This window comes from Cyanistes caeruleus, chromosome 4 (assembly GCF_971803275.1).
Source record: "Cyanistes caeruleus chromosome 4, bCyaCae1.hap1.1, whole genome shotgun sequence".
Classification (NCBI taxonomy): domain Eukaryota; kingdom Metazoa; phylum Chordata; class Aves; order Passeriformes; family Paridae; genus Cyanistes; species Cyanistes caeruleus.
This window is the reverse complement of record NC_141704.1, coordinates 75,097,598-75,121,781: the sequence shown is the minus strand read 5'-3', so window position 1 is coordinate 75,121,781 and position 24,184 is coordinate 75,097,598. Positions and strand designations below refer to the sequence as shown.

The following is a 24,184-nucleotide window of genomic DNA, read 5'->3' as shown; positions in this document are numbered from 1 at the left end:
TCTTGTACTGCCCAAGATATAAAGGCCTTTTAAGGCTTTTTAATAAAAACATACCTTATCATTTAACTGTCTGGTCTCTGTCCTAGGTCATCCTTTTCCAAGCATCATCTAGTCCAAACATTTGTACTGGATTGTATTTCTCCCTCTGCCTTCTTAAGAAGGAATTCCAGCTGAATAGGGAATGTCTCCCTTCACTCGAGCTTGTGTTTTTCCGGATAGGAAATAAGATTTATTTATATTGGTTTAGTAATTTTTCTTTTAGCATTATGTAACCTATACAAGGCCGTAAGTATGAGTTTAAGTAGCATGTTCTTTATTAGCTTATTTTACAGTCCTTGGCCTGTTCCACTTCAAAATTCTCATAAGCAGCATAAGTTGGCCAAAGTACATACTTTGTGTTAATTAAATCTCTTAAACAGTGTCTAATTTTCTTTTTCCTCTTGAAGTTGGTGAGAGATTAATAATAAAAGAAAATTAGTTGTCTGATAGCATCATGTATTTGATCAGTGCAAAGACAAGACAAGTGCCTCAAGGTGTATGGTGAACTCTTCATTCCTATGTGAACATTCAGCATATTAAAAGTTGACAACATTATTTGAACATTCATCCTGACAAGATAATACTGTAAAAGATCAAATTCGCGAACTGAGCAAGCACTAGAACATGAAACAGAAACAATTTTATAAAGTCTTACTTTCTTCCGTGGGTTTGTTCCTGTCACAGTTTGTACTTTATCTGAAAGTAGATTTGAAAGATCTGCAACTGATACTGATGAATCTAAGATTTTGTTTGAGATTATTTCCTCCAAAGCATAAAAAATAATTGGACTGTTGTTAATACAGAGTTTTGGGACTAAATGGTTTGTTTCCTCTCCTGACCTCTTGACTGAGGCAACACAATTGTAGTGGACAAATCAGGAAAACAAAATTACCTTTCTTAAAAATCTCTTACGATGAGATTTTGTGTGAAGAGCAATTGAGAGCATCCTGGGAGAATAAGATGTTAAATGTCAATGAAATGTTAACCTGCTTCTTCTTCATATTTGATGAAGTTATTGCCCTAGTTTTATTTTCATTTTGGTCTGCAAATGTTTTCAAAAAGGTTTAACTTGCTCATATTCATAAGATAGTTCTGACTTGCTTCTTGGTTTCTATCTTGTTCTTGTCCTTTAGCAAGAACTCGATGTCACCAGTTGTAGCTTCCAATTGGCATGGGGGCCATTCAAAATACTTTCCATTTTCCACTGAGGTACATTCTTAGAAGAGCATTTCCAATCCAAATAACTGGCATTTATTACTTTTTAATTGCTTAGTGTGATTCTTGCTTACATTTGCTGTTTTAATGTCTTTTCCTGTCTGTAAAATGAGACTCCCAGAGGGCACATGCGTGCAGTTACTGAATTCAGTTTACATAGCTTGATGGATGTTTTGGGAAAAGCATATTGTGTGTATGTGCAGTTTGTCACAGATGGTGTCCTAACAAGAAAAAAATGGTGCTCATGCTGAAGGAAAATGAAATGAAAGTAACTAAATTAAATAGCAAAAAATTGATGGCCCGAGAGCTTAGTGTTGTTTTTTCCAGCTGCTGTGGGGAAGGTGGTCAGTGTGGCACACACATGCTTGAGCTCAGCAGACTTTCTCAAGTTGCACAAATAGGCAACAAACAATGGGCAGGAGAAGTTTCTCTAGGCAGTTTTGCTCCTCTGAATATTTTTTGTGTCCCACTTTTAAGTCCAGTGTCTTTTTTTTGTGAGCTTTTTGTGAAACCTGGTTGTGAAATTAGGTAGGGATCTTAATTCCATATTAAAGAAACAAAAAGGTATATTGCTAAGTGTTTGAGAGTATAAAGAAAAGCCTTAGAAGTTAAAAGAGTTCTGAAGCTTTAAAAAAGGCAAGGTAGGCAAAATGCAGACATTCCACCCCTAATAATTTGACTTAAGGCGGGCCATTTGTTTACTCAGGTTTATTTTGGTGGACCAGTGAATTTTTAGAGCTCTAGTTTTGGTAGCGTGAGTCTGGTGAAAATAGTATGACTCCAGTGCCCTTCTGGCAATGCAGATTTCAACTCCTTCCTCTTCTGGCATACCTAAATTAGGAGAGGGCTTATTCTTCCCAGTTTAGGATTGCTTGTGGAGGAGAAAAAACAGGGCTTGCATATCACTGAAAACCAAGGAGATGTGTGTTATGGACCTGCATTTAGAGTCTGTTTAGGTTCTGTCAGGAAGGGTCAAGCTCTGTGGCAAACTGTTCTATGCACTGCTATAAGTTCAAAACATCCTTAAATGATTCTGAACTAGCTTTTCATCGCCCCACCTAAATTGTGTCTACTGGGTTTGTTCTTATGTCTCTTGGATTGCAGATGAACTAATTGTATGAACAGTCAGATTAACTCTGGACCTTCCTTTGCTTTGTAGGACTCCTCAGTGGGCAGACATCTCCAACCAACACCAAGCTGGAGAAGCTGGACCCTCAGCAGGTGCTGCAGCTGTGCCTCCGGTACCAGGACCACCTCCACCAGTGTGCAGAGGCCGTGGCCTTTGACCAGAACGCACTGGTGAAGCGCATCAAGGAGGTGCGGAGCAGGGAAGGGCCGGGGCTGTGTGCCAGGGCCATGGGGGCTGGCTGGGCATGGCCCTGGCTCACCTGCAGCAGCCAGCAGAGCAGCCTCGGCAGGGCAGAGGATCCCTGCGGGTGTGCCCTGCAGGCCACATCCCCGGGTGTTCCCTGTGGGTCCTGTCAGGTTGTGTGTTTGCTGGCTGTGCCTGAGGAGGCCTGGCCATAAACAGCAGCTGCTCCTCTGGAATGGCAAGTGCTGCAAGCAGCTCTCAAAGAAGTAAAAGATTACTGAAGTTTTTAAGGTAGTATTCCTTATTTAGGTCTGTATAGCATACATTTTATTATGCCCCATGGTTAGGGTCTAGTTTAAGGAACGAAACAGTTATCTTAACGTATTCTGTGGCTGGAGAAGGTAATACTTAAGTGGATTTGTAGAGCTGGATTTGTAGAGCTGGATTTGTTTTCAAAGCCTGCAACATGCCATCTCATTTCTGACCTCTATGGCAAAAATATTTCCTGTGGTGCTGCTGTTACCACAAACCAAACAGTGATCTGTTTAAATATTGAATGATACTGTTTGGGATTGAATTAATTCCTGGGATGGTCATCCTGCAGTGGGATTGTCTTTCTTATGTTATCAACTACTGATGTTGGAAGCACTAGAATGGCTGCCAGATTTTCTTTTTTTAAAATCAAGACAGACTGGCATGACAGGGAAATGTTGCTTGAGGTGTTTTCTCCGATACTCCCAGATGTGTAAAAGAGCTAGTGAATTCTGCATATGTCAAAAGTCCTTGAGATCAAATACCTTTTTGATATTGTGTCAAAAAATGTTTTTGAGCACGTGGTTAATTTTTATTCACGCAGTATAAACACTGACCTTGATTTGTTGTTGCTCTATTGGCTTAGAGTTAAGAAAATCTCACATGACAAACTGGGTAATAAATTTGATTCATGGGCTGTTTTGAGAAGCTGCTGTCATCATGAAGTTGTAAGTCCAAAACAATGTGGGAAGCATTAAAAAGGCCTTTTTACTTTGGTGTATCAAGATCTGAGGCCAGCTATTACACAAGATGTAAAGATATTTGCAGATGTTGGTGACTCAGATCTCACAGTCTCAGAAATGGGATTTAATTGCCAGCCTAATGACAGTGTACTGCATTAATCCAAGCAGATAGTAATTCTTTCGGCTGTTAAAGTGTGAGAGGGAATAGTGATGCGATTTAAAGTTTTGGTAGACATCACCAGTACAATCTTCATTAATTGGGTTTGACTTCTATAGGGCAAGTGGCAGAGTCCCTTTCAAATTAGCTACGGTGGTTTTCTTCTGGTTCATAAGACTTGTGATTATCTTTCATCTAAAATAAATTAAATGATGATACTTATTTTCTCACTAGCTTCTTTATAAAAGACTCCTTGGACAAAGAGATGGAGAAATGGGGAGTTGCAGAAGTCAGGGAACTGACAAATCAGCTGTGGTTTGTTTTGGGTTTTTTGGTATTTTTTTGTCACAACTTTAAAGTAACTTAAGATGCTTTCAGTCCCTCTGCCAAATCTGGTGGGTTTTTACTGTTCATTTTCCTAATAATTTTTAAATGTTTTTCTTGCTTTGGCTGTTCTGAATGTGTGTTCTGGAGGATCTGGGTGGGACCCACTTGGCTTAAATCACTTTTTCCAAATTGTTTGGGCTCTCCTTGATGCACTAAATTGAACCACTGCTGACAGTTGTTGACAAGACAGGGTGCAGCTGAACCAGAGCAGGGGATGTCTCTCCTTACAAGTGCAGACAAAGGAGATCGCCTTTGGCTTCACCGATTTGTCAGCAGTGATTTAATTTTGCCATATACACAAAGCTTTGACCCTTAGTAAAGCATAAAAATGAAAGAGAAAATCAAGTGTATTGTGAAAAGCAGAATGTGTGCACAAGCTGGGACAGTAAATTCTTTTATCCCCATTTTGGTAGCCAGTATTTCCCTTTCCCTTGCTTTAACACTGTAAGCACTGAAGTGTTTTTCTTCTGATAATAGAGTTGTCAAGTGACAGATGTTTTTAACTTTCTACAAAATGTTGGTAGGCTTCAGTCTTTGATTTCCTATGATTTGTCTGAAGTATGTTCACTTTTCAGACTCTGTACTAATAGTCCTGCTGTATAATATGCTACACTCACACTGCCTGCAGCCAGGATTTTTTTTAGTCTTTCCTTGACAAAATGTCCCAGAGCAAATATCTTTTGTCTGTGTCACCAGGAAAGAAGTTTCCTGGATTCTGCCAAAACTCAGAAGTACTGCTGTAAATTAATAGATCCTCAATAACTCAGAATTGACTGTGGTGGTTTGCAAATCAGCACATAGTCTGACTTAAAATGGTTCTGAATGGGAAAGTGAGTGATCTAAAGAAAAAAAACTCTACTTGCATGACAGTAGCGACTGCAGGTCTGAGCAGACTCATCTGTGCATTCTGTGTTTTCAGGGAGCAGTCTAGCTTTGCTCTCCATCTCATTTCCCAGTGTAGCCAGAATTTCTTTGCAGTGTTAGCTGGATCCATATCTGCTCCTAAATGTAGAACCTGTGCAGCTTCCAGGTGTCTGTGTTCTCTCTTGAGCAGAAATATATTTATCCAAGAGATTCCTTGAAGGGGAAAGAGTTGAAGGTGTGATGGAAGGTGGTTGGTTCAGGTGCCTTTTTTCAGCAGTTGTTCATGCCAGAGTGAGTTTTGGTTTTGAGGGGCAGTGATTTACTTAAGACAAGAGGTTTTATCTTCACTGTCAAGAAAAAAAAAAAAAAAGAGGATGTGCTTGCACCTTTTTAGGGAAAATACTATAGATTTGCATTGTAACTTGTTGAAGTTTTGAGGAACTCCAGCTGCTGTGGGTTTGATGGAGCCACATGTGCTCTCTTCAGCAGGACTGCCTGCCCCAGTTTTGTGATCTGCAAAACAAAGGGTTTCTAACAAAAACCCCTTAGAAGTTGGAAGACAAATGTTGACCAGCTCTAAAGGTATGACTGGGGGAAAGCAGCAAATAAGTGGGGAGAGGACTACTTTATATTGTCTTTACCAGTGCAGGGTATCTGTTTTAGGTGCCAGGGAGAGAATTTCAAGAGTCATGTGATAGGGGATGGTGAATACCAGGGAATAGAGAACAAGTAGAATAGGTAAAAGCTGGGGAACAGAGCTGAATTTTCAGAAATGGCCCATTATTTTCTGTGCCTTCAAAATAGTCTAGTTTCAGTGCCTTAAAAAAGGTTTATTGTGTGCACAAGGTACTAAGCTTCTCAAAAATCACATCTTACAAAATATCTGAAGGTAAGCATCCAAAACCTACTAGTAACATGCGAAAATTGAGGCCTGTCTTCTTTCTATGAAAGCAGAAGGGAAACTGAAAGCCCTCTAAGCACTTTTCAAAGGAGCTTTGAGTGAAAAGATCTTCAGCATTTCTTAGTAGACTTCCAGCATTATCAATGGGGTTGTGCTTTTGAAGTATCCAATGTACCCTTAAAGGCAGATGTAGTTCCTGGATGCACTGTGCTTAAAATGTATTTGGAAATGGGTTACTGGGAGGGCTCTGATGCTTTGCCTTGAAAACAAATGCTAATGCAGTGTTTAATTCTAGCTTTTATTGCCATAGGAATCTCAGACTACGAATAATTTTGAAATCAGAGCAGTTTTTACAATATAAAATGAAATTTTAAATGTCTCAGTCTAAGCTGGTATGCATCTATGGGGTAGAGTTGGGGGAAACCCCCCCTGTTTTCAAATATAATAAATATTACTTTTATATTCATAATAGTTAGATAAATTTTGTCCAGGCAGGTATTAATGTCAGTAATTGGTTTGCCATGCAGAAAATTGCAGTGTATAGCTTGTTTCATACCTATAAATTCTTCTATGGGAATAGTTCATTCTTTTGAACAAATACTCCAGAATAACATGTATATGGATTTGAGTTGTTTTGGTTTTTTTTTTTTTTGTTTGTTTATTTGTTTTTTGCTTTACCAGCTTGCTGCAAAAAAGTAAATGTTCCTTTACTTGAAGTTTCTCTAGTATTAAGTTGTCCAGAAATACAGTCCTTAAATATTTGACAAATAAATAACTTTTGCAGCCACACAAACACAACATCATGTGTCCCAATTCAGCTTTTTAAAATTATGAGCAGAAGTTCAGTCATTATTTCCTATAAGCAGCAAGTCTTACGCATTTGACAAGAAAATCACTTTTATATACAAGCATGTTGTACCTTACCTCATGCATTTAAGACTCATAAATTGTGATTCAGCCATTATGTGTCACTGTGTGTGCCCAACAATCTGGGGATTTAGGGATTTCAGTTTATCTTTTTGTGAATGCTATTTATGTGGCCTTTTGAGCTTTATTTGCAGTTATGTTGCTTCTGTGACATAAAGCAGGTTCTTACCAGAGACACCCCATCATTCTGTGGCAAAACCTGCTGGGGAATGTGGTGTGCAGAAGTCATGGGCATGGTTTTGTTCACCCTGAGGGAAGGATGGGTTTGCTGTAGGCATGGCCCATGGCTTTAACCCCCACTCTGTAGGGGTGGGAGGGCTAGCTGTGGTAGGGACAGCTTGTAGCAGTCTGATGTTCCCTGCTGGAGATTGAAGGGCAAGGTCTCTTAAGATGGTGATAAAGGGAAAAGCTATCCTAAGTGCAGGAAAGTATTCCGTCACCAGGAATGAATGAGATCTGGGCCTGAAACTTTGGCAGGACTTAGCCTGCCTGGGGACTATGTTAGCCACAGGTGCAGTGAGACAGATTCAAGGTACACATATGCTGTAAGCACACAGAGCTTCTACTACGTGAAACACCACAGGCACTTTTCCTAACTCCTTCCCCCTCCCATGGGCAGAAAGATCTGGAGTGCCTGGGATTCATCCCATACTCCAGTCACAGCTGAGCAGTGTCCCTTCAGGGAATGGACTCAAATGAAGAAGTTTGAGGGAGGTGTTTTATGCCTGGCCTTTGGTTTGGTTTGTTTTAGGACTCAGCTGAGTGAGGTCTTTATTGCCATGGTTTCCTTGTAGGTGGTTTCAGACCTGAGTTTCCAAGATTGTTTGTGAAATCTGTTTTCAGCAGACGTGCCCTGAGAGTGATGGATCTTCTGACTAAACTGAATTAGGCCAGCAAAAGATGAGTGGCCTTACTAAGTTCAAAATGCATCTTTGGCTTCAGGCCTTTGCTTGAAGGCCCATATGGACCAGCCCATGAAGTTACCTTTCAGCCCATTAAAGGGGAAGGCTCAGGGAATCAAAAGTAAGCCTGTTAAAAGAAGCCCAGCAAAAATGAAAATGCAGATGTATTTAATTTTGACACAACATATAAAAATGTTCTAGACGAGGCTGTGTTATCTTGCAAGCAAAATAGAGCCTTTTGGTTCACAGACTTAAATTACCAGTGCCCCAAGTCCAGGGAAATGGGCCTGAAAATTCCTTTTTCTATAATATTTCTGAAAAGGGGAAGAACCTCTGTTGAAATGCTGCTTGTATTTTCAAGGGATTTAATGCCACGCTGCTGTTTACAAAAAAACTAGGGAACACTGTGTTCTGTAAGAAATCAATACTTTAGTCTTTGGCATCTTGGAAGTTGTCGGATGAGGACTGTGGCAATCTATCCAGCTCTGTATTTCTCCTCTCATCAGCAATGAAGTGTTGTTTATAAAGACTGGAATCTCAACCGGCAGCATCATGCAGAAAGAAATGCACAGGATTATTAAGCTGGAAAAATGTTAATCTTCATGTCCTTTATGACCATGTTGATGCTCATTTTTCTCCAGTCTGCTATGCAAGTAGCTTGAACACTTAAGTGGTAGGGTGGTGTCTTAATCAGTCAGCACCAAACTGTTAAAATGCTCTTGAAAAGGCTTCACAATTGTTTTTTAAATATAGAGAATTAATGTCTAGCAGTGTATGCCTGAGGCAGATGGCCAGTGCTCTGTTGTAGAGCTTTATCAGGTGATACAGGTTTATAGGTTTATACCTGTAAACTTTATCAGGGGATGTAGCAGTTATAAAGGAAGAGGAAAGATTGTTTGCGCTGGTGACAGTCTGAAATCTGTTTTGCTGACATGCAGTGCTTTGTCTGGTGTCACAGTCCCTTGCTTCTAGAATATATGTGTGTAGTCAGTTCCAGCATGTTCCCTTTTCTTGTGCTTTATGGCCTTTTGAGGAAAGACCTAAACTGGAATCCTTTCCAGAACTGAATTTCCAAGGAAGAAAATGAAGGTTGAACAAGCATCTAGCAGTCAAAAAGGTTTGTATTATTACAGAGCTTAGGTGCTTAAGAAGCTGTCACTGAAGATCCCAAGTCTTAGCATGCAAAGCCTTTTATTAGCAGGATTAGCGCATGGAGCTTATGATCATTAGGTACTAGAAGGAATATAATTCAGTTCCTTCTCACAGGCTGCTTAAACTAGGAAGCCAGATTTCTTACTGTAGCCTTGTTCTCCCAGGTGGCAAAAAACGCCAACAACCCCAACCCCAATGCAGCTGGTCGAATGTAGAACTTCAAATAGGAATAAGAAGTGCTAGATTTCATTATAGAGCTAGCAGACTTGATGGTGGATTTGGGCATGAAAGGGATTTGAGATAGGAAAAAAGCAAATATCAACCTGTGGTGTCTCACAGCTTGTACTTCCAGTAGAAACTCAGAGTATGCTGATTGTCTTGCACAAAGCTGAGGGATCTCATCTAACACACTGTGTGCAGCTCTCATAATGCTCAAGAAAGGAGAGTTCATAACACAAGAAGAGGGCTGTAAGGATGTGTGGGGAGCGGAGAATCTTGGGGAGGAAACTGGAAAAGCTTTGCTTGTTTGGTTTAGTCAAATGAAGACAGAAAATTATATGATTTCTCTTTCTAAATCAGTTTGGCATTAATGTAGATTTTAAATGGCCTTCTCCCTCCCTGAAGGATTGTGTTGATAAAGGAAAAGTCAATTTACAAGCTTTCATTCTTAACTATTGCCTCCTGTTTCAGTGTTGAATTGAAATTTTCAAGGTGTCAACTCTGCCTTTAAGTGACAGAGAATTGGGATGGGGTGTGGAGGTGCCAGGAATATTGGCTAAAAGCTTTTTAGCAGTTTAATCTTTGTTTCAGACAAGGTTAGCCAGCCTTACTTGCAAATATTTGGAGTTGCACTGATGACTTTAAGACTTGATGGAGCAGGGTGAACCTTGTTAGCAGCTCCATAATTAGCACTGTGGTAATAATCAGATGTGATCTGCAGAGATGACTTCATGTTGAAAGCATTACAAAGCCTTAGTGCAAGTAATCTGCCTGCATTGCTTTTTATGAAGGGTAGGGTTTCCTAAATGTTTCCTAAGTGTTTCTGTGCCACTGGGGCATGAATGCCTCTCCATGAACATTTATTAGCCATTATTGCAGCACTACTCTGAGGTATGAAATATATGATTTACTATTAATTAATTCATGTGGGCATTACTCCTGACTGGATGTGGTATCAGCCTCTAGAAGCCTGGATAAAATGCTGAACTGTAGTATAGTAGAATTCCCTGTAATCATGTATATGAACTGTGCCAAAACTGTAGTGAACTGGACAAAAAATAAGACTTTAATTTTTTTAAATTTTTTTTTTTTAACTGGAGCAGCAAGTGATGCATTTGAAGAGTGGCTGTTGGGACTTGCTGCAAATTGTCTAAAGACAAAATCCCGAATCAGATGAGATCCAGCCATGAGTTCCAAAGAAGTGGCTCAGGTAGCAGTTGTAAAAGAAATCAACCTAACAGCAATATATGGTAAAGAATTTATAAGAGTATTTAAGGTCAAAAAGGCTTCTTGGGTCATAACTTTTCCTTTTGTTTAATTGAGTCTAGAATTTAATTCTTCCTTATGCCTGACCTAAGGCTACACAGATACTGAACTTTTTCCTTTTCAATTATAAGTTTTTCTACAAGATTGTACTATAAATTTTCAAATGCCTTCTTGCATTTGATCAATTTATTCTAGAGATTATTTAGTAGACATAAAAACGAAGAAAGAAATACTCAGCTTTATGTGAATCTTGAGGCTACAAATGAATACAATAGAAATGAATGCTCATACTGGATCAGGGCTGGCACTACTGCCACACTGAACTTTTGTGTGAATCACTGATCTCTCATGGTTTGTACTCTTGTTACTTTATTTTGAACAATAGTCTATAGCCTCAGAAGAGCTTGGTCTGTAAACAATCTACAGTGCTCAAGATATCTTTGAGGCTTTCCTGAAGCCAAACATTTACTGTCCAGATGTTGTGACCTCCAGAAAATTGTTGGAATGTCTGAGCTCTAGCACTGTGGAAGTATCATGAAGTCAGCCTTGAAAGTCTCTCTTCTGGGAATGAAGGAATAGATCCTCCCCTGGACATCAATGGGGTGTACTTGGCTCATTTCGTGTGTTTTTCAAACAAGGAAGGTAGAGTTACAGATAGATGTTTCAGGTGTTTTTCAGATTATCACTGACTTTTGTTAGAACTGACATGCCATTGAGTTTCTTTGATGAAAGGAAATTGATTTGGACTTTAATATGAGAAATGTGGCTGGCAGGAAAAGAGCAAAACTTTCAGCAGGGCTCTCAGGTGTCCAGAAATGCCCAAATCCTAACTGCTGGGCTCATGTCCATGCTAATCTAACACTTCAGCCTTCTTGCATGTACCCAAGGCATGTGCAGAGCACATGGAGGGAGGTCTGATGCACCCAGATGTGTTGGACTGGCAGTGTGTGCCAGGGTGTGTGAACCCAGCTTTTTCTGCAGTTCCCCAGAGAAAAAGAGAGAGTCTTAGATAATCCTTTTCACACTTCACACCCAGTAGGAAATAGTTAAAACTCGGTTCCTTTGCATTCTGTGAGACCACATTTAATAGCATTTTCTACTTAAATATAATTTTCTTCTAGTATGTCTAACCCTGACTAAACACAGCAATATCATTCCTTTCTGAAAGACTTCTGTAGGACATGTGGAAAAGAAGACCTACAGCTATCAGGTCCCATCTGTGAAGCTGAGAATAAATAGCAGATGGCTTGCAAATGTAATGATGCTGGCTGTTTTCACTCTGAAATGAGAATGGTGGTGTTTTCTGAGAAACATCCCATTAATGATAGTGGTCATTTCTTTTCAAATCAAAGATTACTTGTGATGGAAAAATCAGTTTGCTTAAAGCTAGTCATTCTGACATGTTGAAAGTACTGAAATTTATTATAAAATAACCCCCTGAGGGTAAATAACATTTCTAATTGCTGTTATCCTGTAACATTTGAGCTCTGGCTGGGTATCGCAGTGTTGTGGGCAAGTAATGTGTCTGCAGTGTAAAATCAGGAAAAGAGGAGATTGAAGGTTGTGTTTTCTAGCAGAATTATTAAATAGATTGAAATAAGAGTTGTGCAAGTTATCATTTAGGCAATAGATCTGTAACAGATACATATTTTTTCTTTTCCAGGAATGGCTAATTGAAGACAGATCAGGAATGTGTTATTAATTACTGTGGTATGGTATTCCAGAAAAGAGAGGTTTTACGAGACTATTGCACGCACAGGTGTAATAGTCTTGTTTGGGTGGGGTATTTGTATTTATTTTTCTTAAACTTGGTTATTCAGAGTAGGTATGGAAGCATTTCTAATGCTCAGGCTGTAACTTAACATTTTTAGCCATGATAAATTTTAGAGGTGACTTCTTAGATGGATGTAGATTGTTCTACAAAAGCAGCAAATGAAAGCTCTAAAAAGGCATTCTTATTAATCAAAGACAATGAGCTAGAAACTACTATGACCTTTTCTTGGTGACAGTTTAGAAAGCTTACTGGTTAAAATGGATCTTTCTGGGTTTTTTTCCTTTCTGCTTTTTAAGGAATTTTGTGCATTTAGGTCTGATAAAGCCACAGCAAACACTGAGTTTGAACCCTGGATCACATGCAGGAGGAGGGAGAGACAGTGCTTTTCACCATGTCATCCTGCTGGTTTGTGACTGTCAGGCCAGCTCATGGGCCAGAAGATCAAACCACTGAAGAAAAGAGAGGGCGGGAAGACTCAGTTTGTTTTGAGGACTTAGGTGCAGAACTAAGCTTGTGATTAGTCAGCTCCTTTGAAGGAGGACGGTGTGACTGCTGCTTTGCACTGCTTTGCAGTGCCCTGAGTTTCACTTGCTTTTGTGAAAATAGTTAGCTGTTTTGAAAGACAAAGATGATTGGTGTCTGTGGTGTTGAGGGAAATATAAGACAGACCAGTAGAATGGGACTGTGACAGGAGATGTGTCCAAACTAGAGAGCTGGCTGTCAGATTTTGCTGCCCATCTTCTACCACCTCTGTGAAGTGAGGCCCTATCTTTTTTGAACATTTGGAAGCCTGTGGGTGCATTAGGTCTGTGCAAGAGGTAGGTATTATTTCAGTCATAGCTTTGGGACTCTTTTTTTAGCACCAGTCAGTGATAGGAGCCATAACTTAATTTTGGGGGCCTGCCAGTTGGCAGAGGGATGCTAGTGGCTCTCAGGCAGGGAGGGCTACAGTTGGAGCTGCGAGGGAGATATGGGCTGAGGAGGCCACACTGTGTGGGAGTGACAAACACATCCTGTCCAATAATACAATAGTCAGGCAAAGACTGACATAAAGGTGGAAAAGTTTATTTCAACAATAAACTTCCTTATTCTTTGGAATTCTGAATGCTTTTGTATGACCCAAAGCCTCCCAGAATAATTAAATTTTGTTCCTACAGGTGCAGCTATTTATGTTGATACGTGTTATCATATATCTACTGTAGAACTAAGGGACTAAGCATGGGTTTAATGTAGGTCTTTAGGAGTAAGGGCCTTGATGTATCTATTAATATTGCTATATTTCAGTTCCAGAGCCAGTTAAAATAGTTACTCTTCATTCTCTAACTTGACTGTGATCTGTGCAATGCTTAGATAGAATAGCCCTTAGCAATTGTTTACAGCAATGACAGATCACAGAGGGAGCAAGAGGAATATTTTGGCAATTAATTTGATCTCAGATGTGATAAGGAAAACCTAAACACAAACTACAGTTGTTTGCCTGGCAGTGGGGCAGAGGAAGAGTACAGCTCCATGAGAGCTGTAATCATGGCTGAAGCTGAAGAGAAAGGGGTGAGATCTATGGCTGAGTATCTCTCTCTGTACCCTGGCACAGAAGCTGCCCAGTCAGTTTATCACTTACCAGTGTGTGCTGAGTGGGAGAAACAGAAGATGTTCCCAGCATCAGGAAGTCAGCGCAATCTATAGTGCTGACTTTGCGTGACATTATCAAAGAGAGGGGGGAAGAGAAAAAAAAAGCCATTCATTGAGCACATTTGTTTTCAGGCAGTACAGAAAGAGGAGCTGTCTTCAGTTTTAAGTGTGTTGATGGAAAAGTATTTTCACACCAGCACATCATGACTAATACTCCATGCAGTCATGTTCCTGCCTGCCACTTTCTGATGTGGTTTGTGTGCAGCTGCGGAAAGATGTTCATTTAACCCCAGTCAAGCACCTGACAATGTGAAGGAAAGGCTGTTTGTGCTCAGAGTGCTGTTCTAGCAAAAAAACTTTCTGAAATAAGGGTTACACCTTAAGAGCTCTGTATTTTGGAGGGGCAGCCATAGGGGATGGGAGCAGAGAGGAAATTGTTGGGACAGAAGGACACAGGACAAATGCATGTCTGGCTGAGCTCTTGAAGGCTGTTACTAAATGTGGGGGGAAACAAAAACATCTTCTTGCCTTACTGGCATTTTAGGAGGGACTGGAGAAGCTGGGAATGTCCAAACATCTTCTTATGAAATGCATATGTTTTGTTACGAATGTCAGCAGTGCCTCTCTAGAACTTTGATTCCAAGTTTAATGAACTTCTGATTGCATTCACATGTTCTGCAACTAGGGAAAATGTGTCTAGCTGTAGTTTTTAGTCTCTCAATCATTGAGCTAACAAGATGTGACCTTTGTTTCTGAGAGCTTAGGACACTCATGTGCCCATGACAGGGGTACTATAAAACAATGCCAAGTAAGAAGTATATCTATATATATGTGTGTGTATGAGCACTGGTTGGTTTTCAGTGTGGTCTCTTGAAAAGAGTTGGGCATTGGCCAGTGCTGACCTCAGTCTTTTTGTGGGCTAAATTAATGTCTTTATTCTGCTTGGCAGTGTGGGCCAAGAAGAATTTTTAAATGAATGCAAGAATTTATGGTGTGCAAGATGTCTGACAGTATTCTCAGTTGTTTTTGTGTTTCATCAGTGTGGTGTTACAAATGGGCCTGTGTAATGCAGAGGGGACTCAGGGCTGACAATGTGAATGGTGTAGTAGGAGGGGCTGTGCTGGGGCCCTTTTAAATGAGGAAATATCCATCTTGCAGTGTCATTGGAAGTAATTATTAATCTTTTTTCATTTGACAAAAGAAAAGCCCAGTAGATATCATTTCATGTTTAAATGTGAAGCTGATGCATAAATTAGTGTCCTGCTGATGATAATCCACAGAGGAGGCATGAGCTTTGAGACAAAACACACAAATTCTGAATGTCACTGGCTGTACAAAAAAAGTATGTCATGCTGGATGGTGAGTTTTAGGCTTGTCCATTTATATGATCCTATGCTTCTGAAAGAAAAACTGAAGAAACTCCTGTACCCTTTTTGATGTAGGAAGGGGAGAAAGATCCTGTCTTTTACTCTGGGCATGTCCAGTCTCAGGTTTGCTTTGACAGGAGGAATGATTTTTGGAAAGAAATAACATATGCATTAGAAGCTCACACCCCTTCATTAAGAATACATCTTTTTTTCTCAACTCCAGATGGGGCAGAACCTCTTGCTTTGATGAAAATTAGGACTCTGACATCACACGCTGGCTCCTGCCTTTTGCTTTGTTATGTTGCTTCTTAACATGCTTCAAGTCCAGTCTTCTAATTCTCCAGAAACTTTTCTGTACCACTAAGCTGGGGATGTTTGTAGCTTACTGAGTGGTGATGTTTGAAGGTGTCATGGAGTTACTTTACCTTTAAGAGAGTTGGCGTTGCTGGGAAGTGCTAGGAGTCTTTTCTCCTGACCAATTATCGGTCATTGCTGGGAATTGACAGCAGTTTGGGCCATTGAAAAGTGGGATCAACTTGTAAACCCTACCTTAAAGTGTAAAAGCAGAGCTCTCTGGGTTCTCTTTGTTTTCTGGCTGTGGAGGGTGGCAGAGCTCCAGGCTTCCCGTCCCTGCCCAGGCCATGCGGCCGGGCGGGGATGGGGCCGGGCCTGCCCCGTCTCCCGGCCAGGAGATGGGGGGGGCCTGGGGAAGGTTTTCCCCGGGCAGGGCCGAGCCGATCTCTGGCTCGGCTGCAGGTTTTGCTGTAACTACATTCACTAGAAACTGCCCAGTGAAGAGAGAGAGAGGCCCTGGACTTGCAGCGGGTTGGAGCAGCGACTACACTCTCCAGAGCAGCCATGAGGAACTTTCCATCGCAGACGGCTCCAGCTCCTGTTCGGCAGAGATCACCAAACCATCTACAAAAGCCTGGGCAAGATTTTAACTCTTTCATTACCCAGATGAGACTTGTGGATTAATCTTTTTATCCAGAGAGAGAGAGGGAGAGAGATCAACATGAAAAGAGACTTTATAAACTACCAGTGACAGGAAAGAAAAGAAGCTTCAGGAAAGGTAGAGAATTAAGAAGATGCTTTAATTAAGCTGAAATATCTCCCTGTTAAAACTATGGAGTTGGACAATGAAGTCCTGAAAAGAACTCCTTTAATTCATGATATAGGATCTAGAGAGGAATAGTGTTCAAAGTGTAAATTTGAGTAAAGAGTAATTATAGTATAGTGAAGTGCTGGGAGATTTGAAGCCTTGAGAGGCAATGAGAAAACTGTTTTCTGGTGAAGCTCACAGAAACAGATGAAGAAGACTTTTTTTGCCTTTGAATAACTTATCCTTAAAAATGCTATCTCTAGACTCATGGCCCATACACACTTCAGAGTGATGTGAAAATGGGAGGAGTGAAATCTAATAATAGCAGCTCTGAGCAGCTAACATTAGGGCAATAGAAAACTATAACAAAAATAGTTTTCTTGTGAGAAACTCCATAAATTAAGAGGAAGAAACTTCTGTTTCTCTATAAAGACTGGTGAAAATACTAGCAAGAATTGGGACTGTTTTAACCATCAAAGTTCCAGAGTTTTTGTCTCTGTTGTCATGTGAACGGGGAAGTGGTGGGTAGATAGGGGATGGAAGGGTTTTTCTGGAGGTTTATTCTGGTGTTCTTGTTGTAGTTTGTCAATAAACTTCCTTTTTTTTTTTCCCTTTTAAGTTGTATGCCTGTTTTGCTCTTGTTCTAATCCATATCTCACAGCAAGAATATAAGTAATTTTCTTAGTTACTGGTTTAAAACCACGACAGAAGGACAGATTAGTGATGGTGAGGCTGTCAGGGACTGGTGACTATGCTGCTTCACATCTGTCATATCTGATCGGTTCAAGGCAATAGGGAGTTGTCTTCAGCTCTGGTGGCCTGGCATAGAAAGCTTGAAGCAACCAGAGCAGAAACAATGACTCAAATAAACACTTTCAGATGGTTGTAGGACAGTGAAGAACTACTGGCTCTGGGGTGTCTTGATGGACTTCCCAGAGAGCTTCACAGTCTGGGATGGGCAAGAAGTCTGAGACTTGAATGTTTTCCAGATGAGAATGTGGCAGGGCTGCGGGATGCGGGAGTTGATGGAAACTCTTCAGAGAAGGCAAATTCACTCACTGACCCTTGAGGGTGTCTTGGACTGCCTTGGCTGTAGGCAAGGGACAAGATTCTACCTCAGGTCCTCTTTTCCAAATGCTTTTGTTTATACTGTATGATGTATAAAATTAAATAGATAGGAATAAGATGGATTCTTATGTGTGTTCCCTGATCATTATGGATTCTTGCAGGCCAGTATTAGTCTCTGTGGTAGGTAAATTGGGCTGACTCTCAGAATCTTAAGGCCCCATCTGAGTGCCAGAGGAATGGGACTGCATGCCAGGAGAGGTAAAAGCACAAGGTCTGGCTCTGGAGGAGCTCACTTGGAAGGGGAAGAGGCAGGAAGGATGTAAATGTGTACTTAGGCCTGCTTCAAGGAAAGTTGAGAGAGACATTGGCATTTATCTACTGGAATTAACATGTAGTTGCCTTTTTTTTTTTTTTTTTTTTTTTTTTTTGATAGTTAAAAAGACCAGGTTCAGACTGAGTAAAAATTGACCTTTCCTCAGTTGCTCCACTTCAGTTCTCCCTGTTGTGTCTTGGGCTATGCAGCTGCTGTGGCCTCCCTTAGCAGGCAAGCTTGGATGGTAGGTGTAAGGAAATCATACGAAATGCTCACTTCTACCCTTTCTCTTTCTTGTGAAGCAGCTTTTTTTATGGCTGCTATGAATAATGTCCAAAGGTAGCAAAGTCCTTGGAGGCCACTCTGCATTTCTTCTTCCTATTGCAGGTCAGCATCAGCTTCTCCACTCATTCCCCACTAGTAAGTGGATGTTACTCATTCTTACACAAGGAGCCTAGAAGTCAGCAGATGGAAATTACTGGAATGGAGAGAAAGAGGGGCCTTGGCCCCTTTTGCTTGAAAGCTTGGTGGGTGCCAGCTTTGCTTCTTGTACAGTGCTGTGAGGCCATGTGAAGAACCTGCCAGTGGAGGAGAACTTCAAAACCAGAGGTTTTTGCCTGGGTCCCCATGCTGCTCTGTTTAATGAGCCGTGCTGGCTTTTGGCAGGTTTCCCACTGGCTGCCCCTCCAGGCCACTGTCTCTCATTAGGTAGGATGTTTTTAGGCAGTGGATTGAACTTACTGGTTGGTGGTGGTCTGCTTTTTACACACTTCTCTCTACAGAGCTAGCCCCAAGCTACTAAATTATTAAGCTGGAGTTTTAATAGAAACCCCTCTGTAGGCTTAAATTGTTTCCACTCTATTTAGAGTTTCCTGCTCGTCTGGTTTTTATTTTGTCCCATGCATGAAGGCATGGAGAAGGGAATTCAGAGGAAAGCAAATAGCAAGAATTCAGCCTGAGAGCAGTAGAAAGTGCAGGCAAAATAAAATGTCTACTGGTACCATATGCAATTCTGATGGAAGTGATGGGGGGAAAAAATGCCCCCTAATCCCCATGACAGTTCAGCAGAAACTTGTGTGTTTGTTTTCAATGCTGTTTGCAACTTAGGTTTGTCAATGAAATATTGCCTGACTATTTTTGACTTGACCTCCTCCCCAGGATTTGAAAGGGTTTGTCAGCGCATACAACTACAGCAGTTTATGCCCAGTGTCCAACCCTGCTGCCACCCCTGGGATGGCAGAGTTCTCTCTGCTTGGCCCTCCCTCCTCAGTGGGGCCTTCCAGTGTTGCACCATTTCCATCCAGTCCTCCCTTGCTGCAGACTCTCCCCTGCAGACCCATAGCACTGGACATGGGGTCAGGATTACACCTGCCTGTTCCATGCTGTATAAGTCAGGTCAGGTCAGCACCTTGTGTTTTCTTAGCACTGCACTAATAAATTCTCCCTGGTTCTCACTCACTCTTTTCCCTGGTGACAGGTATGGTCACTGTCCTCCACCAGACAGGTTGACTGTCACACCATTCAGGAGAGGGATATTGTTTGAACCTGTGCTTCTTGGCAGACCAGGAGTTTTCAGCATCGATTCCCTGAGGCTGCTTCATCATGAGCAGTGACCTCCTTCCTCTGGGAGCAATTAGAAATGGAAAGCTTTAGGAAAACAATGTAAGAGGTGGCAGTGGGCTAAAACTGCTCAGTGTGTGTCCACTGCTGCCCTTCACTCCCAGCCACTGTGGCCTTGTGCTGAGTCTCAAGCCAGGGGACTGCTTTCCACAAAAACATCCCTGTTGGAAGAGCCAGTGCACTGGAGTCACTGGGGTTGTTAAGTACAGTTACAGTGAGCCAAAGCAACCAAGCTTCGAGTGAGCCCTTGAGGTCTTGGAACATGTGGTAGATATCTTAGGATATGTAAAACAGCTTACACCGTCTTGACTGGGCTTGTGTGTCAGGTACTGGCAGGTAGTGGCTGAGTCCTGCCTGGAGATTGCAGGTCTGTCTGAACAGAAAAATGGGCTGTGAATTATAAAGGCTGCCTTCATCACTCAGTGGCAGGAACAGCACTGCAGTTCCTGTCATTGTCATCATGCTTGAGCCATGTTTGGATCCTGACTGTGTTTAATTGCATAGCTAATTTACTTAATGTCTCTCATGGGGTCACTTATAACACTCTTATTTTTGGATTTCAGGGAAACTGGGGACACTAGCAATCCATTGTGGTTCTCCAAAGGCTGGAGTTTTCCTGATGATGGTAGTAACAGCTGTTCATGTTAACAGGCTTAGTTGCAGAGTAACCTGGCTAAACTGAGAAAAATCAGCACTGGCAACTGTGGTAGAGCTTAACACTTGCAAATGAATGTTCTCCAGTGAAAATATTGTTCATGTGTAGGCAGAGGCCGTGAGTTCCCTGGGTTTGGATAACTTGGAGGATGTGTGTGTGGGTTTATTGGGAAATCCCTGGCAGTACCTGTTGGCTTTCCTGCAAATGAAGAATTTTCTGATCAGGTATTTAGGTATTTGGGTGGAGAATTGAGGTCATCATATGTTCTCCCTGGTATACAACTATGAGTCGTCCCATTCCATGACAAACTGGTTATGTACCTTCCGAGGAGCACCTTTGTAGCTGCCTGTTACTTCCTGTTAGTGGAGCATCCAAGGTGGTTGCTTTTCGGAAGGACGGTGTGCTGAAAGGACTGCGGCAACAATTGGCCTAATGAGCCTTGCTCTGCTTGTTTTTACACAGATGGACCTCTCTGTGGAAACTCTTTACAGCCTCATGCAGGAGCGCCAGAAGAAGTACGCCAAGTATGCGGAGCAGATCCAGAAGGTCAACGAGATGTCTGCCATCCTGCGCCGGATCCAGATGGGCATCGACCAGACGGTGCCACTGATGGAGCGGCTGAACAGCCTCCTGCCAGAGGGGGAGCGGCTGGAGCCCTTCTCCATGAAACCTGACCGGGAGCTGAGGTCGTAGCACTCTGGCAGTTCCCCCCTCCTCACCTTCCACGCTCCATGTTTGGCATGGATGCATTTCCAGCAGGCTGCATTGGCAGGTGTTTGGAGTGGGCAGCACTGCTGCTGGACTCTCTGCCAGAGCAGCAGAGGGAGAGCAGCATTAACTGCCAGAACTGCACAGTCAGGAATCCAGGAGCTCCCCAAAGGAGATGATTTACCATTCTCTCATCTCCCTCCTCTTGCCCTCCTGTCTCCTTTGCCACTACACCGCCTGTGCAGACACATTTGTTTCACTGCTGTGACTAGTTGTGGTTTACAGAGGAGGAATTTCCTTTCATATGATTTATTTTTTTTTACTAAAAAAAGTTCAATGGGATATGGGGTATGACAAACCCTCTAACATGTTTTTTGTGCCACTGGGGTTTAGACAATTAAGATGGCTGGAAGGTATTTCTGAGATCCCCTGGCCTTGGAAATATGTGTGTTTTATAGGTTAAAGTGTGGGAGCCAGGAACTGGCTTATTAAAATCTGGCCATTATCATAATTAACATGGTTTGCATGGCAGGGTTTTTAGCATGTTCTTGAGGCTCCTGTTTCTGTGGGCTCACTAATTTATGAGGCTGTAAAGGAGAACTGTTCTAGATATGTATGTCTGTTGGTGTAAAGCAAACCTTAGTGTTCCTCTCCCCCTTGCCCTGGCAATGTCCCCATGCCCCAGCTGGTGGCACTCTGACAGGCACCGATACCAGCCTGCTCACTTTGCATCCCAAAGTTGGGCGCAAGGTGTCTTTTTTTATTGGGACACTCAAGTTACCTTGGTGCTGTCCTTTTTTACCAGTGGGGTGCATCTGCTTCTTCAAGTGTGTGAGGCTGGAGGGGAGAGACACAGGAAGTCCTTTGGCTCTTTCTGTTGGTTTATCTACCCTTGTGCCGGGAGCTGGTGGTGGCATGCTGCTGAATGACTGAAACCATGGGGCCCTTCAGTAACAGTGCAGTAGGTTTTTGATTGTAATAATTATTGCTTGGTGGCAAGAAGCAACAGTCTGTTCTCTTGTTGCATTCCCAAAGGCCAGCATGAATTTTTGTCATGCAGACTGCAGCCAACTTAGATGTGTTGTCAGAACCACGGTGGTGGTTGGATTCCAGGGCTTGCTGAACACTATACAGAAGAAGAGTCCTGTAGAAATGAAGCCCCCTGGAATGTCCTGGGAAGCGGGACTGACTGCTTCAGGGAGGGAAGGGAACTCAGCATGAGGATTTTTTAGCAAAGGCAGCAGGTCTCCTTGCCTGCCGCTCTCACCCCAGAGGTTTTACACAGTTGCATGTACACAGGCATATGCTGTGTGTTGCCCAGCATAAAACATCAAAATTCCATCCTTGTTAAAGGTTCCTGCCATGTTTTACACTTGGATTGTTAAAAGCTTACATGAGACTTAACCCAGGAAAAGCTGTTTGTCATGGCCATGCCTTTGTGGGTCCTCATTGTCCCATGGATACATGGAATAATGTATCTCTGCTTCCCACCATCAGACACACAAGAATATTGAGCTGCTTTAAATAGTGGCAGCAGCCATTTTTGTCCTCCTTGTCCAGATGCTGCTGTCTGGATGTTTTAAATATGCAACATTCAGCTGTCTGCCAGATGTGATCTCATGAGTGTCCCACACCCTAGTGTGCTGGAAGCCTGTGCCACTGGGAAGGTCCTGATACTGGATCTCAAGGCAGATGCTCTCTCCTGTAAGATACTTTTCTGAGGCTTGTAGACATTTGGCCTCAGGCCATTAAGTATCAGATTAAAGCACTGCTCCCTGCAGTGCTAATGAGGAGAAAGGAGTAGTACTCCCAGCTGAAGGCTGCCAGGAGCAAGTTCTGCAAATCAGTTCCTTCCTCATTTGCCAGAAAACACCAAGCTCTTGGGCTGAGAATGGGAGAAAGTTTGTTCTTAGGAACACTGGTCTTTAAGCTTGTGGCTGTGCTGCTGGGCCTCACAGACAGAGCTTCTTGAACAGCAAGGGCAGGTTGTGGAAGGCATATCTAAACTAGAAAGAAATAAGAGCTGAAATGTGAAGGCCAACCATTTTCAATGCTCACATATATCACAATGCTCACAGTATCACCTTCATTCCACAGGTGATAGTCTCTTGCATGGGTACTGTAAGAAGCATGCACCCTCTAACTGCCCTTGAATGACAGTTTACAATTTTATTTAAAACATTGTCACTGCCTTCAGGAACTGTAAATCTTTGGCCCTCTTGCTGAGGGTGAGACGTGTCCTGCCACATCTTCTCGAGCTGCTGTTTGTTGCTCGACTGGTCCTTGTGGCTTTGCTCCACATGCTGCTTTCAGCTTCAGCTCAGATGCAAGTGATGCTCAGGGTAAGACTGATGCTTCCCTCCCATGCTGTTTAGCAGGAGCTTGGAGATGTGACTGGAATCACCTTTCTGCTTATGAATGTCTTCTTCCAGGCCAAATGAGGCCTCAGGTATCTTTTGAAAATGTACCAGCTGTTGCTTCTAGCACAAATTTAGTGCTTTGAACAGGGAATAATTTAGCATGCTATCCTGAAACCAGACACTGCTGCCCTTCTCTGTTTTCTGGGTGGTGTGTGGTCTGGGGTAGAGCCTAAGCTTCTTGGTATGTGATCCTGTGAAAAGCTGGGGAGCAGGACGAGTCACTGGGGCTGTGGTTCCTCTCTGGCCTGAGCTGCTCTGGCACTTCCCTGGACTCTGCTGTTGCAGCTCTCCCGTTGTGCTGCCACTGGTGCTGCTTGTGTCTCACACTGGTCACTGTGCTGCCCATGCAGAGCAGGTTTGCTTTGTTATTTCCGTTGTTTTTGTCACTGAATGCATTGACAGGGTGCTTAAGTGCCAGGCTACCTGCTGGGCAATTCCTGTGAAGATCTGCTGAAGGGGAGAGAAGAGTTTTCATGTTTTTTGGATTTTTTTAGTATATGTATTTTAAATTAAATATATTTAAATATACTTAAATATTTAAAGTGTGTTTTCCCCTCCTCCAAGCTTTTACACAGAGAGAATAGAAATACACGTTTTCACAGGCCCATTGGTTGCATGAGCCAGCTCCTCTCTCAGACTGTGTGCCAGTAGTTTCCCAAGGTACTGATAGAACAGCCCTCCGTTCCCAAGCTGCCAGAGGGTATTTTGATTGTCAGCGTTGTGGGTGACCACTCCATGGTTTATGGGTGGTTACCCTGTTCAGCTTCCTACATGCTCCATGTTCCACAGCTCTAGCATTAAAACCTTTGGTGCGGCTCTTTTCCATGTGTGTTGTTTCTCCAATTGCCTAATTGCTCATTCTTCATTCCCACTTCCCAACCGCAGTGTCTGGGCAGTGCAAGTGCACCTCAGCTTTATTTGTACCCACTCTGTGCCATGGACGTGGCTGATTTCAGCTGCTCTGGGGCTGCCTCTGTCATGGGACTGAGAGGAAACATGTCCCCAGAATGAAAATAAATGCTGGTTGTTTTTTTTTCCCCCAAGGCTGTCCCAGTTCTGGTTGGCACTAATGTCCAGTTTGAGTACAAGATGTGAGCCGCAGTGCTTGGGACTTGGCACTGGGAAAGCGAAATGGTGATGGAACCTTCACCTGCACAGTTGATACTGAATAAAGAGAGGCAAATTTACAGGG

The 24,184-nt window shown here is 42.3% G+C and overlaps 1 protein-coding gene across 1 annotated transcript in view; it reads left to right on the top strand.

Annotated features, from left to right (window-relative positions):
• Positions 1 to 24,184, top strand: part of BORCS5 (BLOC-1 related complex subunit 5) — a 65,010-nt gene extending 40,826 nt beyond the window's left edge. The window contains exons 3-4 of the mRNA XM_086885896.1: positions 2,414 to 2,571; positions 20,327 to 24,184. Of these exons, the coding sequence (XP_086742022.1) occupies positions 2,414 to 2,571; positions 20,327 to 20,557 (389 nt within the window). The 3' untranslated portion in view covers positions 20,558 to 24,184. The remainder of the gene's footprint in view (positions 1 to 2,413; positions 2,572 to 20,326) is intronic.